This window comes from Manacus vitellinus, unplaced genomic scaffold, assembly GCF_001715985.3.
Source record: "Manacus vitellinus isolate BGI_N305 unplaced genomic scaffold, ASM171598v3 scaffold_5_pilon, whole genome shotgun sequence".
NCBI classification, from domain to species: domain Eukaryota; kingdom Metazoa; phylum Chordata; class Aves; order Passeriformes; family Pipridae; genus Manacus; species Manacus vitellinus.
In genome coordinates this window covers 33,192,251-33,210,744 of record NW_021940682.1, presented here as the reverse complement: position 1 = coordinate 33,210,744, position 18,494 = coordinate 33,192,251, and the positions used below count along the sequence as shown (strand labels likewise).

The 18,494-nt window shown below is 38.0% G+C and overlaps 1 protein-coding gene across 8 annotated transcripts in view; it reads right to left on the bottom strand.

Annotated features, from left to right (window-relative positions):
* The window catches only part of GRIP1 (glutamate receptor interacting protein 1), a 221,948-nt gene that overhangs the window by 22,285 nt on the left and 181,169 nt on the right, over positions 1 to 18,494 (bottom strand). For all 8 annotated transcript variants that reach the window (XM_029963465.1, XM_008926521.2, XM_018080550.1 and 5 more), the window contains 5 exons: positions 14,807 to 14,993; positions 13,409 to 13,554; positions 11,705 to 11,785; positions 4,128 to 4,197; positions 3,734 to 3,879 (listed from right to left, as the gene is read on the bottom strand). In XM_029963465.1, coding sequence (XP_029819325.1) covers positions 3,734 to 3,879; positions 4,128 to 4,197; positions 11,705 to 11,785; positions 13,409 to 13,554; positions 14,807 to 14,993 — 630 coding nt within the window. The remainder of the gene's footprint in view (positions 1 to 3,733; positions 3,880 to 4,127; positions 4,198 to 11,704; positions 11,786 to 13,408; positions 13,555 to 14,806; positions 14,994 to 18,494) is intronic.

Genomic DNA, 18,494 nt, shown 5'->3' with positions numbered 1-18,494 from the left:
ATGGCTCCAAGGGTAGAGACTCCACAACCTCTCTAGACAACCCGTGCCAATGTTTAGTTTCTCTCGAAGTAAAAAGTGTTTCCTGATGTTCAAACAGAACCTCATGTGTTTCAGTTTGTGTTCATTGCCCCTAGTCCTGTCATTGGGCACCACTGAGGAGAGCCTGGCTCTGTCTGCTTTACATCTTCCCTTCAGACATTCATACATGCTGGTAAGATCCCCCTCAGCTTTCTCTTCTCCAGTCTGAGTGGTCTCATCTCCCCCAGTCTTTTTTCAGAGGAGAGGTGGTCTAGCCCTTTCATCATCGTTGTGACTCTTTGCTGCACCTCATCCACTATACGTCCATGTCTCTCTTATACTGGGGAGCCCAGGGACTAGCCCTAGCACTCCTGAAATCTCTCACTGATGCTGAGTAGAAGGGAAAGATCACCTCCCTTGACCTCCTGGCCGGGATCTGCCTATCGCAGACCAGGAGGCTGTTGGCCTTCTTTGCTGCAAGGTCACATTATTTGGGAAAAGGCAAGTTACTACTATTGTATAAATACTGATACTCACCTGTTTCTTGAACTGAATAGGAAGTATTTAGAATTAAAGGTAATTCAAAAGTTTTAAACCCAAACTTCCTTAAAAGAATTCTGGCAAGTCAAAAGTCATTATAAGATGGGCAGCTGTGTTAGTAAAAGAATTCATAGTTTTGATGGACATGTTTTAAGCTTTTGAAACAGAATCAAAAATAGCTTCTGAATACTGAATTATCAACTAAGTTGAATAATAACTCCATTAGATATTACTTCATTATATTGCATGAAGTTATTTGAATTCTTTTGAAATTTTAGTTTCACCAAACAATCATAAGAACTGGAAAGAATACGTCACTGGGTAAGCTTAAATATAATGTATTTCCTTAAACCATACTCAATAGGTGTTGCATCATCAAGAAAGGTGCCTGTATTTATATAGCGCATGCTCTTTACATATTATTAATAAAAATCACAGCAGGAGAGTAATCAACTGCAGCATCTTTGAGTTTTGAAGTAATGTTTTAAAATTTAAAATGCCATATTCTCAGATCAAAATAACAAATGCTTTCTTGCTCATGTTATGATATTGGTATTCAGCCAGGATGACTGGTCTGGTGGGCAAATTTTCCTAGATCTGTGGGTAATGACATTTTGAGCAGTTCACTGAATGCAGAAAATGTCTAGGATGCACATTCTGTAAATGTTACTAAAACTAACTGAGACAAGTTAGAAAATTCATATGTTCCCATTTCTGTTCCTGTAGATAGAAAAGCTTTAAAAGGAAGAAAGATACCTACATCACTAGCAAAGGTTCAAAGTTTCTTTCTTCTAATACTGAACACAGTACTTAAGCAGAGATGGACGAAGACTAATATCTTTGGAGCCACTTTGTTTCTTCGCAATTTTCAGAACATTTAGTTCTTTAACTTCCCCCCACCCCAACTCTGATCTATTTCTTCCTTGCTATTCACATAGAGAATCAAAGGAGAGGAGAACTAGTGGTGTTTATTCAGCAAAAAATACTGGGATTTTCATGCCTACTTGAGGCATTGTCATTAGTGTTTTGGCACAGTTTACACCAACAGCACTTTATCCGACATGCTCTTTCCAGAAGCACCCAACTCCCAAGATGGCACTGGAAGCCTCTGGCTGGCATATAGTGGGCTAGCATGCATGCTGCCACTGTACAGCAGAAGAATGGCAGCTCATCCTTGCTGCTAAAAGCATTTATGGAACAACCACAAATCCCCTGGGATCTAATGTTGGTACTGTTTACGCAGGTGTGGCACTGACATGGTACAAGAGTTCAACTGAAGGATGAAAAGTAACCCTCCACGATAATTGAAAAGGTAATAGCCATTATGTCTGTTTTCTGGTTAGCTGTAGGTCAGAAAATTAATGGCAGAATGCTACGGTGTTCTTTCAGTGCTCTCCAGGCAGCAGCAATGTGAGCTATCCAATGTGGCCTGAATCCACCAGAAAGGCCAGTTTTGCCATGAAAGCAAAGAACGCTGATATTCAAGAAAGGGTGGTAGCCATTAGGTTAATCAGGAGATAAAATTGTCCTGTTTGGGAAGCTGGCAATGAAAATAGAGAAGAAAAAAACTGCTGAAAACATATCTCCATCTGCAGAGGAAATATAATCAAACGACCATGGTTGTGGGTCTCATGGTTTTGAGATTTTCCACCTTTCCTTTCCTGTGATACAATGCCTCTGCTCTGTTCACTAGTCTCGTGCTCTTCAGAGTTAACATCTGACCTGTACAGTGAAAAGGGCAAAGAGCAGCACAGTCTGGGGAGCACATGACATGTACTACCCTGCTGCTGGCCTCACCTGCACAGTGGCTCTGAGGAACACAGCTCTGAGACACATACAACTGTCTGGAGAAGGGAGGAGGGGAGGAGTTGGAGAGATAGCAGAGAAAGGAAAAACAGAAGTGTGGGAGAAGTTACTATTTCTTCTACATGGCTCTAACTCATGCTCCTCTCTTATGGTCTTTGGTAATTTCTCTGCAGGCTGATAATGAGTCTCCCAATTGAGGGGAAGAATTTGAAGGAGGGATCCTATGTACCAGGAACAGTTGAAAAAATCCTCTTGTGCAGGAGAAAAAGCAAAACTTCCTTCCCGTCAATCTTCTGGCAAATGTAGTTGCAGTTTGCTTATCATAAAATAACTGGTTCAGTTTTGCAAAGAAACTGTCAGTGAGGTATCCCTTGGGATGTATAGCCCATGGTCAGTTTGAAAAACCTCTGTCCAAGATGGACCAACTATGTGTAGCCAATCCCACCTCATCATCTGCAGGGAGCTAACCACAATAGGCAGTTCACTTTCCTTGATCAAAATTTACTTCTGAAAGCCAATTTGCACAAGGTACCAAATGCATCTGCCTTTGCTTTATACTGATCATACAGAGAAAATACTTAGTTTGCTTTCAAAAGCAATTAAAGGAAAAAAAAGAGTTATAATGCAATTCTAAACACTGGTTCAACAGTTGCACTTGATTTCAAACAATAAAGTGTGGCAGGTTGTAAACTGTCTTACAATAAAAAATTGCCTTTTTGCTGTAAATTGTATAGAGCTAAAGAGAAGTGAATCCACAGTTCATGCTTTTGTGTAACACTGTAATACAAATTACCAGCAGTAATAGTATTTATAACTGTCTTACTTCCTTTGCCACTATAATGCATAACAGAACTCACTTTATTATCTCCAGGTGTGCAAAATTATGGCAGGTCCTTTACTTCCACTGGGCTAATCAGACATGGCTCCTCCATCAGCTATTCAGCACAGCGTGTAAAGTACTACTTACCTTTAAGCATGTGAACAGTCATACTGAAAACAAATTTGTAAGTTTATGGACAAAGCATGCTTTGATAACCATGATTCCAACGTTAAAAGCAGAGAAAATCTCAATACTCTGATAAGAAACAGATCAACTTTATATGGCTGCACATGTGGGGAAACTCCCTTTCCAGAGAACTGAAGACCCCATTCTGCAGTGCAGTTCCTGCATGCAGTATAGCCAGTGAGAAAATTCAAAACTTTATAAACCACTAAAATTCTTTTTAGGTGACATTTTCTGATTATTATTAGCATAAACCAAACATATTTAGAAAAAACATTTTGCTAAAACTTAAATGTAAAAGAAAACCCCCATGTTCTAAAACTCCTGAAAATACACAAGACTCTGCAATAGGCTCATTGCTAATACCGGAATTATCTTCATCTTTGCGGATCTTTAACTTTACAAGGTCCTCACAGTGCTGAAGGATCTGGACAGCATCTTCCATTGAGCAATTGTCAAGTCGAATGTTATCTATTGCAAGCAACTTATCACCCAGTTCAAGTGTCCCAGTCCTGTGAACAAATGAACAAGCTTACATGAAAGTCTAGTAATATTAAAAGAAAGGTATTTTAAAAGGTATGAACATTATTTTAGAAAGGAGATGGATTTTTAAAAACTATTATTTCTTAATACACTGGACTTTAAGTTTTTAACTGTTTTTTACAAACAAACAAAAAAAAGCATCTCTTACAATCTCCCTCTGTTTAACTCTAATCTGGCTGGTTACACAACAGAAACAGATTTTTACCGATTGTCTTACCTGTGAGCAACGCTTCCTTTCTTGATATCAGAAATAACCAGAGGGTCCCCTGGTTTTCTGCTGGATGGAGCTGTAATAAAGAATACATACAAGCATTTGTTTTTATTTCTAGATATGCAGACGAGCTAATTATGTCCATAAGTCAACACTTCATACACATTATTTACCTGTATTATATTCCTTCCCTTCCTCTAAATTATATAATAAAACACACATATAATAAAACAAACATCAGCAACATATTAGAAGGACTGCATTACTAAGACTCAAAAATTAGAAAATTCCAGAATTACAGTGACTGGTACAAAGTACACTTAGTCTGATGTGTCTGAATTCTGGGATAGACCAGGACTGAACCATGTGAAGATATCACAGTACAGCTCCAATGATCTACCATAAAACGCTGTGTAGCTATAACACATAAGGAAGATTTTCTGTTAGTAGAACTCTTCAGCACAAGCGCTAATGATGATCCTTTGCCAGAACAGATCTTGTTTTATTATATCCCTGACCTACAGAGCTGCTCTGGCAAAATATGTAGAGTGGGCCAACCCATGTTCTTCACATCCACTTCTGTCCCACCCAGTGCTTAAGGCAGAGGTACAAATTTGGTAATGATTCCTGGGTGAGAAGAGATATACTTCACAATAAATGAGATGCTGTGGATAGTGGTGACACATATCACTGGGCTGATGAAGAGTTATCATGTTTGCACAGATGTAGCTTACATCGCACGGATGCTTGCTTCCTCAAAATAAACATGTGCCTCTTTTGTTGAGTAACCTTGTCCCCCTATACTGCTGCTGGGCCTTAAGCATTGTGGACTTTTCCCATCTTTGTACTGGGCATACCTACTATAAGCACTGGAATTCCAGCAATGGTCAATTAGTAAAACCCCCCACCACTCCTCTCTTTGCACACCTAACTCACCTCTTTTTTGAAGTATCCGACACTAACTGTTAATCTTCCATCTGTCCCTCATGGTTAAAAGGATGCTCTGCTCTTCAATGCCAGTCATTGCAATTCTTTACTGACTTGTGAAAAAATATTTGACAAGTTTCCCTTGGCCAGGAAATTCACTCAGCAATTTTGCTTGACTTTTGATTGCACAGGAAGCAATTAACTATCCCAGAAGACAACAACTACTGACTGCTTCCAGAGGACTGTTTCTTGGAGTGGCTTCACTGAATCCACTGTTTTGTGGGGTTCTTCCATTTGCTGACAGAAGACTGCACTGAAGATCTGATATGGTAAGCAGTGGGCTTAGAACTTGTGGGTGATGAAAGACAACTGTGTGGCACATGCTGTCTACCACTGGGAAGTGTGCCACTACAGCTGCTCTGGCCAAGAGGTGGTCCATGTGGTGAACACAGGCTGACTTTTGGGACTGTTGTTAACGAAGAGCGTGCTAATACTAAAACATTTCCAGGTGGTATAAGGCTCTCAGTTCTCCTGGAAGTGCTAATGGGCTTTGCTCATTTAGGGTTCTTTGACTGCCCCAAGTCATTTCTGCTCTGTGTACTGAGTCCTCTACATTCATTCACAGAGGGTACTTTTCCATTACGCTCCAATGCCTAACTGACAATCACCCAAAAAACTGCCCATATTGGAGGATCACCTACAAAATCCTGATGTCAGTTACTTTAGCAGCTCATGAATCTTCTCTTTGATGGAAAATGACAATCTTCACCTACAGCAACCACAAGGTAAATTAACAGTGATGTGTCCAGCACAATATGCTAACAGATCTTGTTAACCTTAGCTGCCCTAGCCAAGAAAGACTTAGAATTTCCAAAGGACCTCTTCAGGAACTGCTAAATAGCTACATTTCAAATGCAATGTCTTGAAAGTCCAGAAGACAGACATACAGGGACTTTTAAGAATTTTTAGAAACTTGTCTGAAACAGCATGCTTTCAGGAAATGTCTATGTTGCAATGTAGAGATCTGTAATTAACTTTTTGCAAGATGTGTAATTTTCACAGCTTGTTTATCATACTTTCATGCCATAGGTCAGCTATATCCTCTATAACAATTCCATGATTTTCTTGAATTCTTTGGATTTGTTTCACCAATTAGTATCTGTTTAAAATTTTAAAGTATCACTTTGGTGAATTTTTTTTTAAATTCTATGTTTTTACCCTCTGAGTTGCCTTACAAGTCTCTGAGGTTATGTGCTACCCACTCTACATTGTCTGCAGTGTAGGGTTTGAGTATTGAAATACTTTTATGAAATCGTCTTATCAAAATACTAGTACTTAAGAAAACAGTCCATTATTGTTGCAAAAAGAAGAGAAAAGGAACCAAAATGGGGGGAAGAGCACAGCTCAAAGTGGAAAGCCACAGAGTATCTGTGGATGCAAAGGGTATGATATTGCACATAAAGTTATCATAGTTTCAAACTGAGTAAGTGTTTACCAGCAGTATTTTGTCAGTTACCCTGGGCTGTTATTGGGTCTGGTGGATGAAAAGCCTTTTTGTAGGCACCAAACACATCTTTGTGTGGAATGAATTACCCCACGCTGACAAGCCCTTAATAAGAAGGTACACTTTGCTTTATTAGTGCTCAATGCTCATAACATACTTACTACAAACTAGTTGTGTTGCAGAGATAAAATCACTAATTATCTCCTGAACTTTTGTACTGCACAGCACCACAGCCTAAGATTGCCTTCCAAATACTGGTGAACAGATGCTGTCCCCAGCAAGAAGATTGAGTACTATTATCGTGATTTTACAGATGAGGAAAGGAAAGAGGAACATTTAGGTCAAAGTATGACACTTTTTGGTGAGCAATTTCAGACATCCACGCCTTTATATCTCACAGTCGTTTGTAGAATATAACAGCTTCTATGTCCAAAGCACAACTACTGGCATTTTTAGCAACAGCTGCAGATGCTCAGCTTTTCTGCAAGTGCAACCCCAGGATCTCAACAGTTTCTGCAGAAAATCAAGCAGCCATCTCCGGAAAATCTCCACCCCCAAAAATTAGTTGTCTCAGCACAAGTCTATTGCAGAGAAAAGGAAAAACACCCTAATTTCTCTAGGGCAGCATTAAACCATCTTGACCATGAGATCACATCCTTTGTCTTTCTGCAATCCTCAACCTCATTCATTATGCAGCCTCCATCCTCTTTGTTACACACCACTGCTTGAACTCTCCCCAGAGAGTTCCAGGGAGAAAGCAGTATTTGACCACTTAATTAAGATACTCTTTTAATGCAGGTTTGAAGTGACACCGTACAGCTTCAAGTCTCTATTTTTATGTTTAATTTCAGAATTTTTTTTGTTTGTAAGAGGCTATTAAAAACAAAGCACCCTACCACTCAGCCATGTCCAGCCTTCTTGTTCAAGTTCCCAGCTGCACCTACTCCTGATCACAGCTCAGTCTCTCTCCTCATCTGCTGTCTCCCTGCTATGGCTCTCCACTCATTTTCTCTCCTTATCCCCTTCTGCTTGACCAACAAAAATCTCATCCTTTCTGCTCCCTGACCCAGCTGTTAGTCTACCTACTGTTCAGCTTTTGCAGAGACTTTACACAGTCTGTATGAAGAACTACAAGTGGACCAAACAGTGCATAATGTTGTACAGGTAACTAAATTTAGTGTTGCAACTAAAAGGCTGATCTTAAGCAAGTTGTTTGTTCTCTCTCTTTAAATTACTGTATGATCCTAGGTCTCCATACCAGGTTTCTACCCTACTTCTACTACTACACTTCCTCTGCCACTTGAAAGAAAGTTCAGTGAAGTGTCGTCAGTTTTGTAGATCAGCTGTTCCATTAGGTTAAAAAACAATGCTTCTTTCTTATTTCACTGCTAATTAAAAAAAAAACAAAACACACCAAACCACAAAGTGACTTAAACAGATTTTGGAGTGGACATCTCACCTACCACCTAGCCAAAACTCACTTACTAATCTCAGCCTGGCTTCAAGCTTTGGAATTTTATCAAACTGAACAAACTAAACAAGCAGAGGAAAATGCTCATGTGATGGAAAAATATTTTTTATATAAAGTCAATCCATTTGTCTACATTGCTGGTTAACAGCTATTAGACATTTTTAAAAATAGTGTGATTATCAAATAGGTGAAAGAGCTTTTTAAAATTAAGACTGATGCAGCTCTTTTATTCCTTAAGTATTGGTACATGTGGAGCAGCTGAGAAATCTGCTGATTTTTTTCTCTGTCTTGAAAATAATTACTTGTAACGTTGCAAAATAAAGTAGGGTTTGCCAGGTGAAATCCCAAAATATACAGAAACATGCTTTAAAAAGTAAATTCTCATAGTCAATGCTAAATATCTGTAGATATTTACAAAGCTTGTTTCTGATGAAATACAAAACCGATATAGGAGACTATAGTATAGCTGCCAGTCAAAATGACTTAGAAAAATTGATGATTGTTTCAGTGAGATTCTGATATTCTTACCAGTTTTGCAGCTTCTTATTCCTTGAGTAGTTCCATTAGCTTCAGAAAGATTATTTATGAAGCAAAGTGCTGCAGTTCATCACCAGTAAGAATATCAGAATCTTACTTACTTAAGAAAGCAAATGAAAAAAAAAGCTGTAGTCTACAATTACCAGAATCTACTAGTAAGTCACTTTATTGGATATCATTCAATGTATTTAAAAAAAAAATTAGTCTATGATAAAGTAGTCAGTTGCCTCAAAAATTCTTTAAAAAAAAAAATCTATATTCCATTACATGGTCTAAAATCAATGTCACTGGCAAATAAATTGAAACAGATTTGAACACTACCAGATCTACTTGAAAGCCATCCTTCTTTTAGGGAATGGTTCTGTTATAAAAGCAGGGACATTGCTTTATTTTTTTTTTATATACATATATAAATATATAAATCTATATTATCAGTATATATGATATATTATTTATGTCATGCTTTATTTGGATTACATAATTTTAAGAACTGAGATATTTTAATGGCTCTAAACAGGTGTGCAAATAATGACATCTGAAGCATGAACTCCATAGTCACTTGCATTTGCAAACTATGAAATAAGGTCTTTATTGAGTGTATCTATTAATGGAAAAATTAGACAGATATTGCAGAGATAAGGGAAGGACGTCAGGAGTCCAGCGTGTGTATGAAGGCAGCAGTGGGCAAGGCCTACTGTGAGGTAACTGATATGCACTCTCCCGAACTCACAGCCCTCAATTAACGTTAACAATGGTGCTCCTGAAATTTTCTTCTCTTGCTTTCTGAGGGGTTTTGCTATCTATGGGGATTTTTATTCTTTCTCTATTTTTTTCTCTTGCATTAATAAATCTGAAACTAAGAGAAGTCTCTTCCCCTATTACATGCCTTGTTTTGCAAGGGCCATGAATTAGCTTGTCTTTATGTTGCATATTACCTCAGATATGCCTTCAAATACCTGGCTGTAACTCCATGCAGGCACACTTGGTGCTTATTATGAAGCAAAACATCACAAAGAAAGAAAAATAAATTTTGCTTACAGGATGCCTGATTCCTAACAGCTGACTTAGAAGTCCTGGACTTAAAACAGATGTATGTTCAGGTGCCAACACAAGGTAAGGTTACATTTCCCTTTTGACAAAAAATGTCTGTCTTGTCTCTCAGGTCAGGTAATTCTATGACTTTCTCATAAAAATCCCTAAGTCCACTAACTTGAGAAGAGAGAGGATGCAACAGTTCTATAGCACTTAAACAGATCAAGCCCAAAATCTGATCATCTGATCTGATCACTTCCATCACCCCTGTTTAAGACTGGTCATACCAACTCTGTCAAGTTTCCCTTAGTATTCGTGTTTTAAAAGAAATCATATAGCTTTCTGACAATATCAGTAATAAATGGCATGCTAATGTGCTGAAGTGCCCTGACAGGAACTTGACAAAATGAATATATTCTTATATTCTTCAAATGAATATATGCTTACATTCTTCAAATCAGACTGCCTCATTTAGGAATTAATTAGGTAGAACAGAGTGAAGTACTGAAAAGCAAGCATGAAATGCAGCAATTCAAGACTTCTACCAAGCAAACTCACAAACTTTCAGTTATTAGTATAAACCCTTTAAAACCAAGTAAATAATTAATCCTCTATACATTTCATGTGCATTAAATAGTACTAATAGGTGACACTATTATATATACCAGAAAAATTAATTTAAATATTAAAGATACTGCAGTAGACAGAGAAGAGCAGAGAAAAGACCAATCATATGTCACTCTGATTATATAAAGCACTAATTTTTGGAATTAAGTTCCTAGTCAGTAAAGTACACAAAGTTTGGAAGAGGAGTGCTAAATACTAAATTCCAAAAACATTAGCTTTCCATTAAAAGTTTATTCCTAAGACAAAAAAAAAAGCACATTATGTCTGAATTCCAAAAAGCAACACAAATCAAATTACTAGGAAGACCCTATTTTTTCAATAATCTTACAAACCACTACTGATCCTAAGAATAACATTTAAATAGAACAGCCTCACTCCAGGTTTTCTCATTTCCCAATATTTTCATTTGCACAAATAAATACATGTAGACCTATGATTTTGCTTCAAGCATCACATCACATCTGACAGAGTCTAACAGTTACTCACTCAAGTGTGCAATGCAAGCAAACAGGCCTGCAGTGTCTCTCATTTGTTCCTCAGATGTAATCCTTAGCACTGAGTACCCTGCAGTACTTTTGATTAACCTTATTCTATTGTGCTGGTAAAAGCTTTGAGAATACAAGTCACAGCACAGTCTTCCCCCAAGACACATGAATAATTCCAAAGAAAGACTAACAGTTTAAGAAAGGCTACAACCATAAAGGAATGCTAATTCTGATGACACCAGATTCTGCAGTGTCAGGCACAAGCCCATTAACTTTGATATGGATTGTTTTTCCTTCCATCAAGGGCTGAACTCAGTATGCCAGAGTTTACATGGTCAAAATCCAGTCCTAACACAGTGTTTACTATCTGCTAACAAAATAAGTATAAAAACACTTTGATTTCTAACAACAGTAACAAATATTTTTTGAGAAACAGACTAATGCAGACCATTGCTACCTTCTTTAGCAATCTCTAAAATCCTCATTGAAAGGGGATTTTGCTATGTGACCCACACATTCAGGACTGCCCACTAGTTCTACAGATTGAGATTCTGGGTTCTGAAGCAGAAAACAATCCCATGTATGTGAATCCTTATGCATGTGAGAACTCTTGAGCTACGTGGGGTTTCTGTTCAAGAATCTGTGAGAGACCATGGCAGACTCTGCTTTAAACTTCGCAGCCACGGAAATACTTTTGCATGGACCTAATTCTGTTGACTTCTTTTTTTTTAAATAAAAAAAATTTATGGGAGTTAAATATGTACTATGCATGAAGGAATAGGTCAAGCATTAGACCTGGCAAACTTCTGGCTTCATTAACTATTTGAAGGGAAGTATAAATATGTTACAGAATGGTATTTCATCAGAGAAAAAGCAGAAAAAGAAGCTAGAAAAAGGAAAAAGAAGTTTATACCAAAAGAAACATAAGTCTCTAGCCACAAAATCTAGTCTCTGCAGATTGTGTCATAAACATGGTCAGAAAAATAAGCACTTTACTCACAACTTATGGTGATGCCAAGTTCCACATTATGCTTCTTTGGTAGTTTCACATGAAATGTTCCACTGCTTGGTATAACTGATTCTATAAAAATATATTTAAAATGTTAGATAATTTATAAGGCAGAGCAATTCCAAGTGCATGGAACTATATGTGTAAATTGATGAAATCACATCAGAATCACATGGCACAGATGAAACATAGGTGCAGAAATGAAGGAGGTAGGACACAGGAAGTATGATTTATAACTCGACTGTTAATTTCACAGTAACTCAATTTTTTTTAAGGTTTAACTGAATTTGTGAAGATTGCACGGGCTAGCAGCCAGCTGAGACTGCAGGTTTTTAGCTCATATGCAAGTTTTGAGAGCACATGTGAAAATTTTACTGCTGGCAGATAACTTTTAATTAAAAGGACAGGAGGTTGAGTTGTAAGGATTTCAGGCCTTTGTTGCTGTAGGATTAACACTTTCTTAACTGTCCACTAAGGTAACTGCCATGGATTTTACATCTAGTGGGAAGAAAAGGAATCAAAACATCCATAATGGAGAAATGCCTGGAGCTGACAAGAGGAAAAAACCCACTTGAACACACTGCACTGTATTTGAGCCCTGACTTTTGGCATCACTGCTACCAAAGGTTTGGCCCTTGGCCTGAAAAAGAATAACTGAAATCTACAGCTGTGGAAACGTACAAACACACATGTGGCAGAGGACTCTAACCATGAGTATGAGTCTGCTATCATGGAGCAAATTAGAGAAGCACAAACAAGTGCAGGAAATAAAATACATGTGATTTCAAGTGTATTTAAGCGACTTTCTCATTATTGGGTTTTCATATTTTTTAATATTTTGTTTCCTATGTATATGAATGTACACACTTATTTGACCTTTTTTTTAACATTATACTAGATGGATGTCTGTACACCTAAAGAATATACAGAATTACAGTAGGAACCTTTAGCCTACTTTTGACATAATGTTTTATAATACCAAAACCAATAATCACACTACGCAAAATACAGCATATCTGACATTGTCATGACTAAAAAGGAGCTACTGTCAGATTTAATACAAGTCTTAATAGTTTTTACTATTCACATAGTTTGGTAGTGCACACATAATGTGTGCTTGTTTAATACACACAATTTGTGATTTTATAGATGTATTCTGTATGCTTAAACACATTACAGAATAAAGGAAAGTCATTAGTGATAATAAAGACTCACCAGCAACATTAACAATGACTCTTTCTGGCCTTTATTAATTCAGTTTCTATTATTTTATTTGGTTTGATATACTGTAAGTGAAATTCCTCAGAGTTTTCTGTTTATTCACCCTTTTATGATATTCTTCTGTCTAACAAAATATTTCAGTATTTGGCCTGTAGGTGATTTGTCTCCGCTCAGCAGATCATTTCTATCTCAGGGCAGAAAAACGTCCGGAAATATCTCAGAGGAGAGGCAGTCACCAGATCTTACTACAGGACCCGTCATTTCTATTTTCATTCTGAAGTACACTGCAGGCCTATGTGAAATGAGAAAGCTGTCCAAGAAGACATACGTTTCAAATAAGTCACTTGAAAACTGAATGGTACAGATGTGAGAAGAAAGCCTCCACCTTGGATGCCTAATACGTGTATACTTGCAATGTACTTGGGATTTATTCCTTCATTTTTCTTACAAGACAGAATAACAGGCCATTCATACCTGCAACATCAAATTCTATTTCCAAGGTGACCTTGTTGGTGATAGAGGAGTCTCTGAGCAGTTGATTGGCCTCATCAAATGTGCTGTCTTCTGTTGGGACACCATTTATTGACACTACTCTGTCTCCTATTTGCAGCACTCCACACCTTGGTACACAACGATACAAAACAATCATCAGATGTACATGTAACCAGAACCAGCAATATCACAGAATCACAGAATCAATTAGTTGGAAAAGACCTTTAAGATCATTGAGTCCAGCCGTTAACCCAGCATTGGCAAGACCAGCATTTCTGTGTGGAATTGCCACATCTACCTCCAGGGATCATGACAACCACTTCCTGGGCAGCCTATTCCACTGCTTGACAACCCTTTTCAGTGAAGAAATTTTTCCTAATATCCAATCTAAACCTCCCTTGTCACAACTTGAGGTTGTTTACTCTTGTACTGTCACTTGTTACCTGAGGAGAAGAGGCTGACCCCCCCGGCTACAACCTCCTTTAAGAAGTTGTAGGAGCTATAAGGTCTCCCCCGAGCATCCTTTTCTTCAGGCTAAACAACCCCAGCTCCCTCAGACATTTCTCATAAGACTTGTGCTCCACACCCTTCACCAGCTCCATTGCTCTTCTCTGGACACACTTCAGCACTTTAGTATGCTTCCAGAGAGGGGCCCAAAACCAAAGTCAGGATTCAAGGTGTGGCCTCACCAATACTGAGTACAGGGGGATGATCATTGCCCTGCTGGCCACACAGTTCCTGATACAAGCCATCTGATCAAACATGTTCAACAGTAACCTTGCAGGAGAACTGTTGCGTAGCAGCTCAACAGTCTACCCAGGCACAGAGGGACACAGAAGCTGCTGCCCCTTTGCACTAAGACTGTATTGAGCACTCCCAGCATGGGCTGTGCTCTCTATGTGCTAGGACCCAGGAAGAGGGGTCTTCCTGCCTCCACCCCACCCATGGACATCAACTCTGACCCTGGGCTGCAGGTGAAATGACAGCTAGTATTTGCCTGTGCAACTACCATTGTTCTCATTACATGATTAAATACATAGGTAAGCATAACAACACAATTGAAATGCTGCAATGAAATAATCAGTAAGTCAAAACTCTGGTATTCCCTAAAATTTGATTCTGTACTAAAACTGAACACAGCCTCTCCTCCCATGGCACAATTATCAGTATTTTGACATCAGTGATGGTTTTTGATTTTCTTTTCCTTTTCACATGAATACAGCCTCCAGTCTCCTGGTGGAGGACTCTGGATGATAAGAACTTGCCCCACTTCCATTGAACAAGGCCATGCAATTCGTCACAAATTGAAAGCAAGCAGTCCAAAGTACCCCAAGAAACACTCACCAAAACATACTTAGAAGTCAATTGAAAGAACCTCACCTTTCCGCCGGACTGTCAGATTCAATATAGGAAATGAGAGGTGGAGAAGACAAGGTCTCGGTAGCAAACACACTACCCTGGAGCTGTATCCCAAACCCTACTATGGGGTCAGCTGTCAGCACTACTTCTGTGGTTTCTGTGTGGACGACCTGCCCAGCCAAACCAACAGTGCTAGAGGCTAAAGACACTATAAAACAGAGCAGACCAGGAGGAAAAACATTCATACACAGCAGAAATTTCATTGCCTTTTGAGAAAATTCATCTGTACAGTAAATCAATGAATCAATGAAACATCTCTTTTAAGTCAATTTAGGCTAAAGTTTATAAATAATGTATAAACAGTTATGACATATAAGAGAATAGAAAACATCTGGTTGTACGTTAGAATGCAGAAAGATAGTTCTTGCAATGAGTAAAATAAATGTGTTTGATACCCCCACTCCAAAGATCTCAAAACATCCTTGAATTTTGTTTACATCAGGTTTGAGGAGTGGATAAGCAGAATTTTCCCAGGAGCTAAGGGAATTAGAGGCACAAGCCCAGCTGTTATTTAGGCCAATTTGCATGAGCTCTTTTTAACATCTCAGAGCAATGCATTGTTATTAGCAACAAAGCACATGCATCAGGCTTGTTTGCAAGAAGTAAGGATGCCTTTTTCTTGTACATGTTTACTACGAGTCAGCAAGTTGTCAGGTTAACTGGATATTGTAAGGAAGGTGAACAAACCCTACTGTTTTAGCAACCAGTATATCTCAAGATATTGTGTGAAAAAAAAGTTCTTTGGGGTCTCTCAAAGCCACTGGGGGACCCTTCTGTGAGAAACACAGGCAGCTACTTCTGTTCTCCTGATTTACTCCCTCTCACTCTTTCTATGAAAGGCTGTAGTACAGAACAAATCAAGACAAAAAAACCCGTTGAGATTCAATGCAATTACCTATGAAAGGAGAAGACTGCACCTTTGCTTCCTTGATCTCTGTCTAAATATCTACTGTATCATTGTTTGAATTCCCCCTGTGACAAACTACTGCCTTTTATTATGTCCTGCACAGAAAGCTAGAGTTTTTCTATTCCCATTCAGTAATGATAATCCTTCAGTGCCGAGGATTTGGAGTGGTTTTGTGTTAATAACCTACGCCATTACCTTTGCACCTCTAATTTCTCTCAAGACCCATTTCTGCCTGCAATAGCTACTAAGAATTAGGTAAAAGTTCATGGTTTATCTGAAGGATAGTTTTCACATGGATTTTTTTTTCTCTCAGATGTGGGAAAAAATTAATTCTTGATTTGACATTATAGATACTATTAGCACAACTGTACAAAGATGTCAGAGGTTATATAAGTATTTTTGGGGCTGCAAGCATTAGACTTTTGCTCTGAAAGTTCATATAAAATCTTATTGATGTGGCACAGTTGGCAATGACAGTTCTTCAGAAAAGTTTCACCAGCCAAAAATTTCATGAATTTCTGTTTTCTTCAAGCAAAGCTTCTTTCCACTCTGAAGCTGCCCAAATTACTGTGAATTTTCCCTCATATATTAATTTCCTTATGTAAGAATTGTATATTACTTCAGCTACTGAATAGCTTCCTTCTTACTGTTTCTTTTACCTGCACTCAGTAAGGCATGCTTATACACAAATGAAAATACTAATAATCTGTTCTTGGAAACTGCCACCAGCTTTAACATTTACTGCACATGAGAAAGTTTCCTCCAGCTCTCACTGCTGCAGAGGCTAAAATACGACTAAACCAAATAAATTCAGAGTTAATATAATACCAGATTCCCTAACACACCTTCTAGAAATGCCGAAATTTAGGGCATCCAATCTCAGAAAAGTTCCATTTTCCCTTTCTTAAAGGTCACATAACAATTACTTGTTAGCTTCATCGTTGTTCCCCATCATTTATGTGTCTATTCCCCCCATGCAGCAGGTATGGTATCTAGCTGACTCTGTAACTTTCTTACTCTTTTTATAATGCCCTACCAGGAATCTAAATGTCTCTTAAAATTTACTTCAACTTTTAGGACAGCTAAAGTTTTAATTCACATTGAGAAATTAAGTCACTAGCTATGGGATTTAAAACTCTGATAAACATTTTGATGATGTCGACATTTAAAAGTGACAATTAGAAAATCCTTCCACTCTCAATGAAAATGAAAGAGAAACAGGAACAAAAAAAAGCAGAGATAAAAATATCTTCTCCAAATTATGTAACAATAGCTATCTGCTAAGCCTTTATAAAATGTAACAGGTACCCAAAACCACGACTTGGAGAATGTTGTGGTTTGTAACTCAACAATAACTGCAGCAAGAAACACTTCCATTTTTTAGCTGCTTGAAAGATTAGAATTTTTACAGGCCAGGAAGCAGCCTCATTAATTTAAAAGTGACATGGATGTATACGTACTTCCAGTGAACCCTGGTTGCTACTGCTAGGGGTACATTTCAGCATACTTGTATAGTTTTTGTCTAACTCTTAGCAACAGTCCTGGGGGCTGGTTTGCTGTATGTCCTGAAGTTATGTAAATAATGATCTTGAATTTGAAGATTATGTACTTGTTATTTTTATTCCTGTAGTTACATGAGAAGCAGAGTAAGATGTATTCAAAGGTACATACATGGATTATTACGCTTCCAGAAACTGCAAAATGTTCACTATTTCTCCTGGTAGTTGCTGAGAAAACAACACCCATGCATGTCTAACAGCCTCTCCAATTTCTACCAGATATGGAACCCTAGTAATGTAAACTGATATAAATTATGTCTCACTTTCAACTACTAATGTCGACCTTTTACAAAATACTTCACAATTTAAACTTTAACCCAAAAATAATTTAAGTGTTTCCACAATGAATACCATACTTTAAAACAAACAAACAAAAGAGGTGGAAGAATAAAAATTGAAAACAAGTGGCATAAATAAAGCATGTGCCAGCAGGGCATGCCCTCAATTTTTACAACCACATTTAGAAAGATCTGTGTAACTAATGCAATGATTGTAAAATCACGGTCATAAAAGTCTTGTAACCCCCTCTGCCATCGCACTTCACCATCACATTACATTATGCAAGTTTTCTTAAATAATTGGCAATGTAAACTTTATAGCACCCTACATACTTTTCTTCCCAAGTGACATCCTTATAGATTTATTATAAGTTACATTAATACAATCCTCAAATGATCCAATCGGATTAAAGAAAAAATATCCAACTAAAATTAAGAGAGTGTGCTATTCCTTTTCTATGAAAAGGACAGCAGTCAATCTACCTGGTTCTCATGAGTCTCCCACAAAGGGAGAGGGGCAAGGTTTTCCAAGTCTTATCCCTGGATAGTGGAAAGGTACAGGAGCAGACGTTCTCTATCATGGTCACTTGTAGCACACTCAGAGTAGTGTGGGTCTCTTAAGCTGATTGTTACTACTGTCATGAGTACGGGGTATAGATCTAACAACAGAGTAAAGAAGTCTGCATGAACTTATAAGCGAGTTCACAGAAAGAGGAGGCAAGCCTGGTTGGTCAGCCAATTCCTCCAAAGCCAGTTCTGATTCAGGGCTGTTGATGTAGTCACTGCTTGTAGCAAAGCACAGACTCACTCAGTGATGGGGCCAGTTCCACATATTTTGTAATGTTCTATATCCAGACCTCACAATGCAAATGCATAATAAACTAACCCACAACAAAGCCTCATTC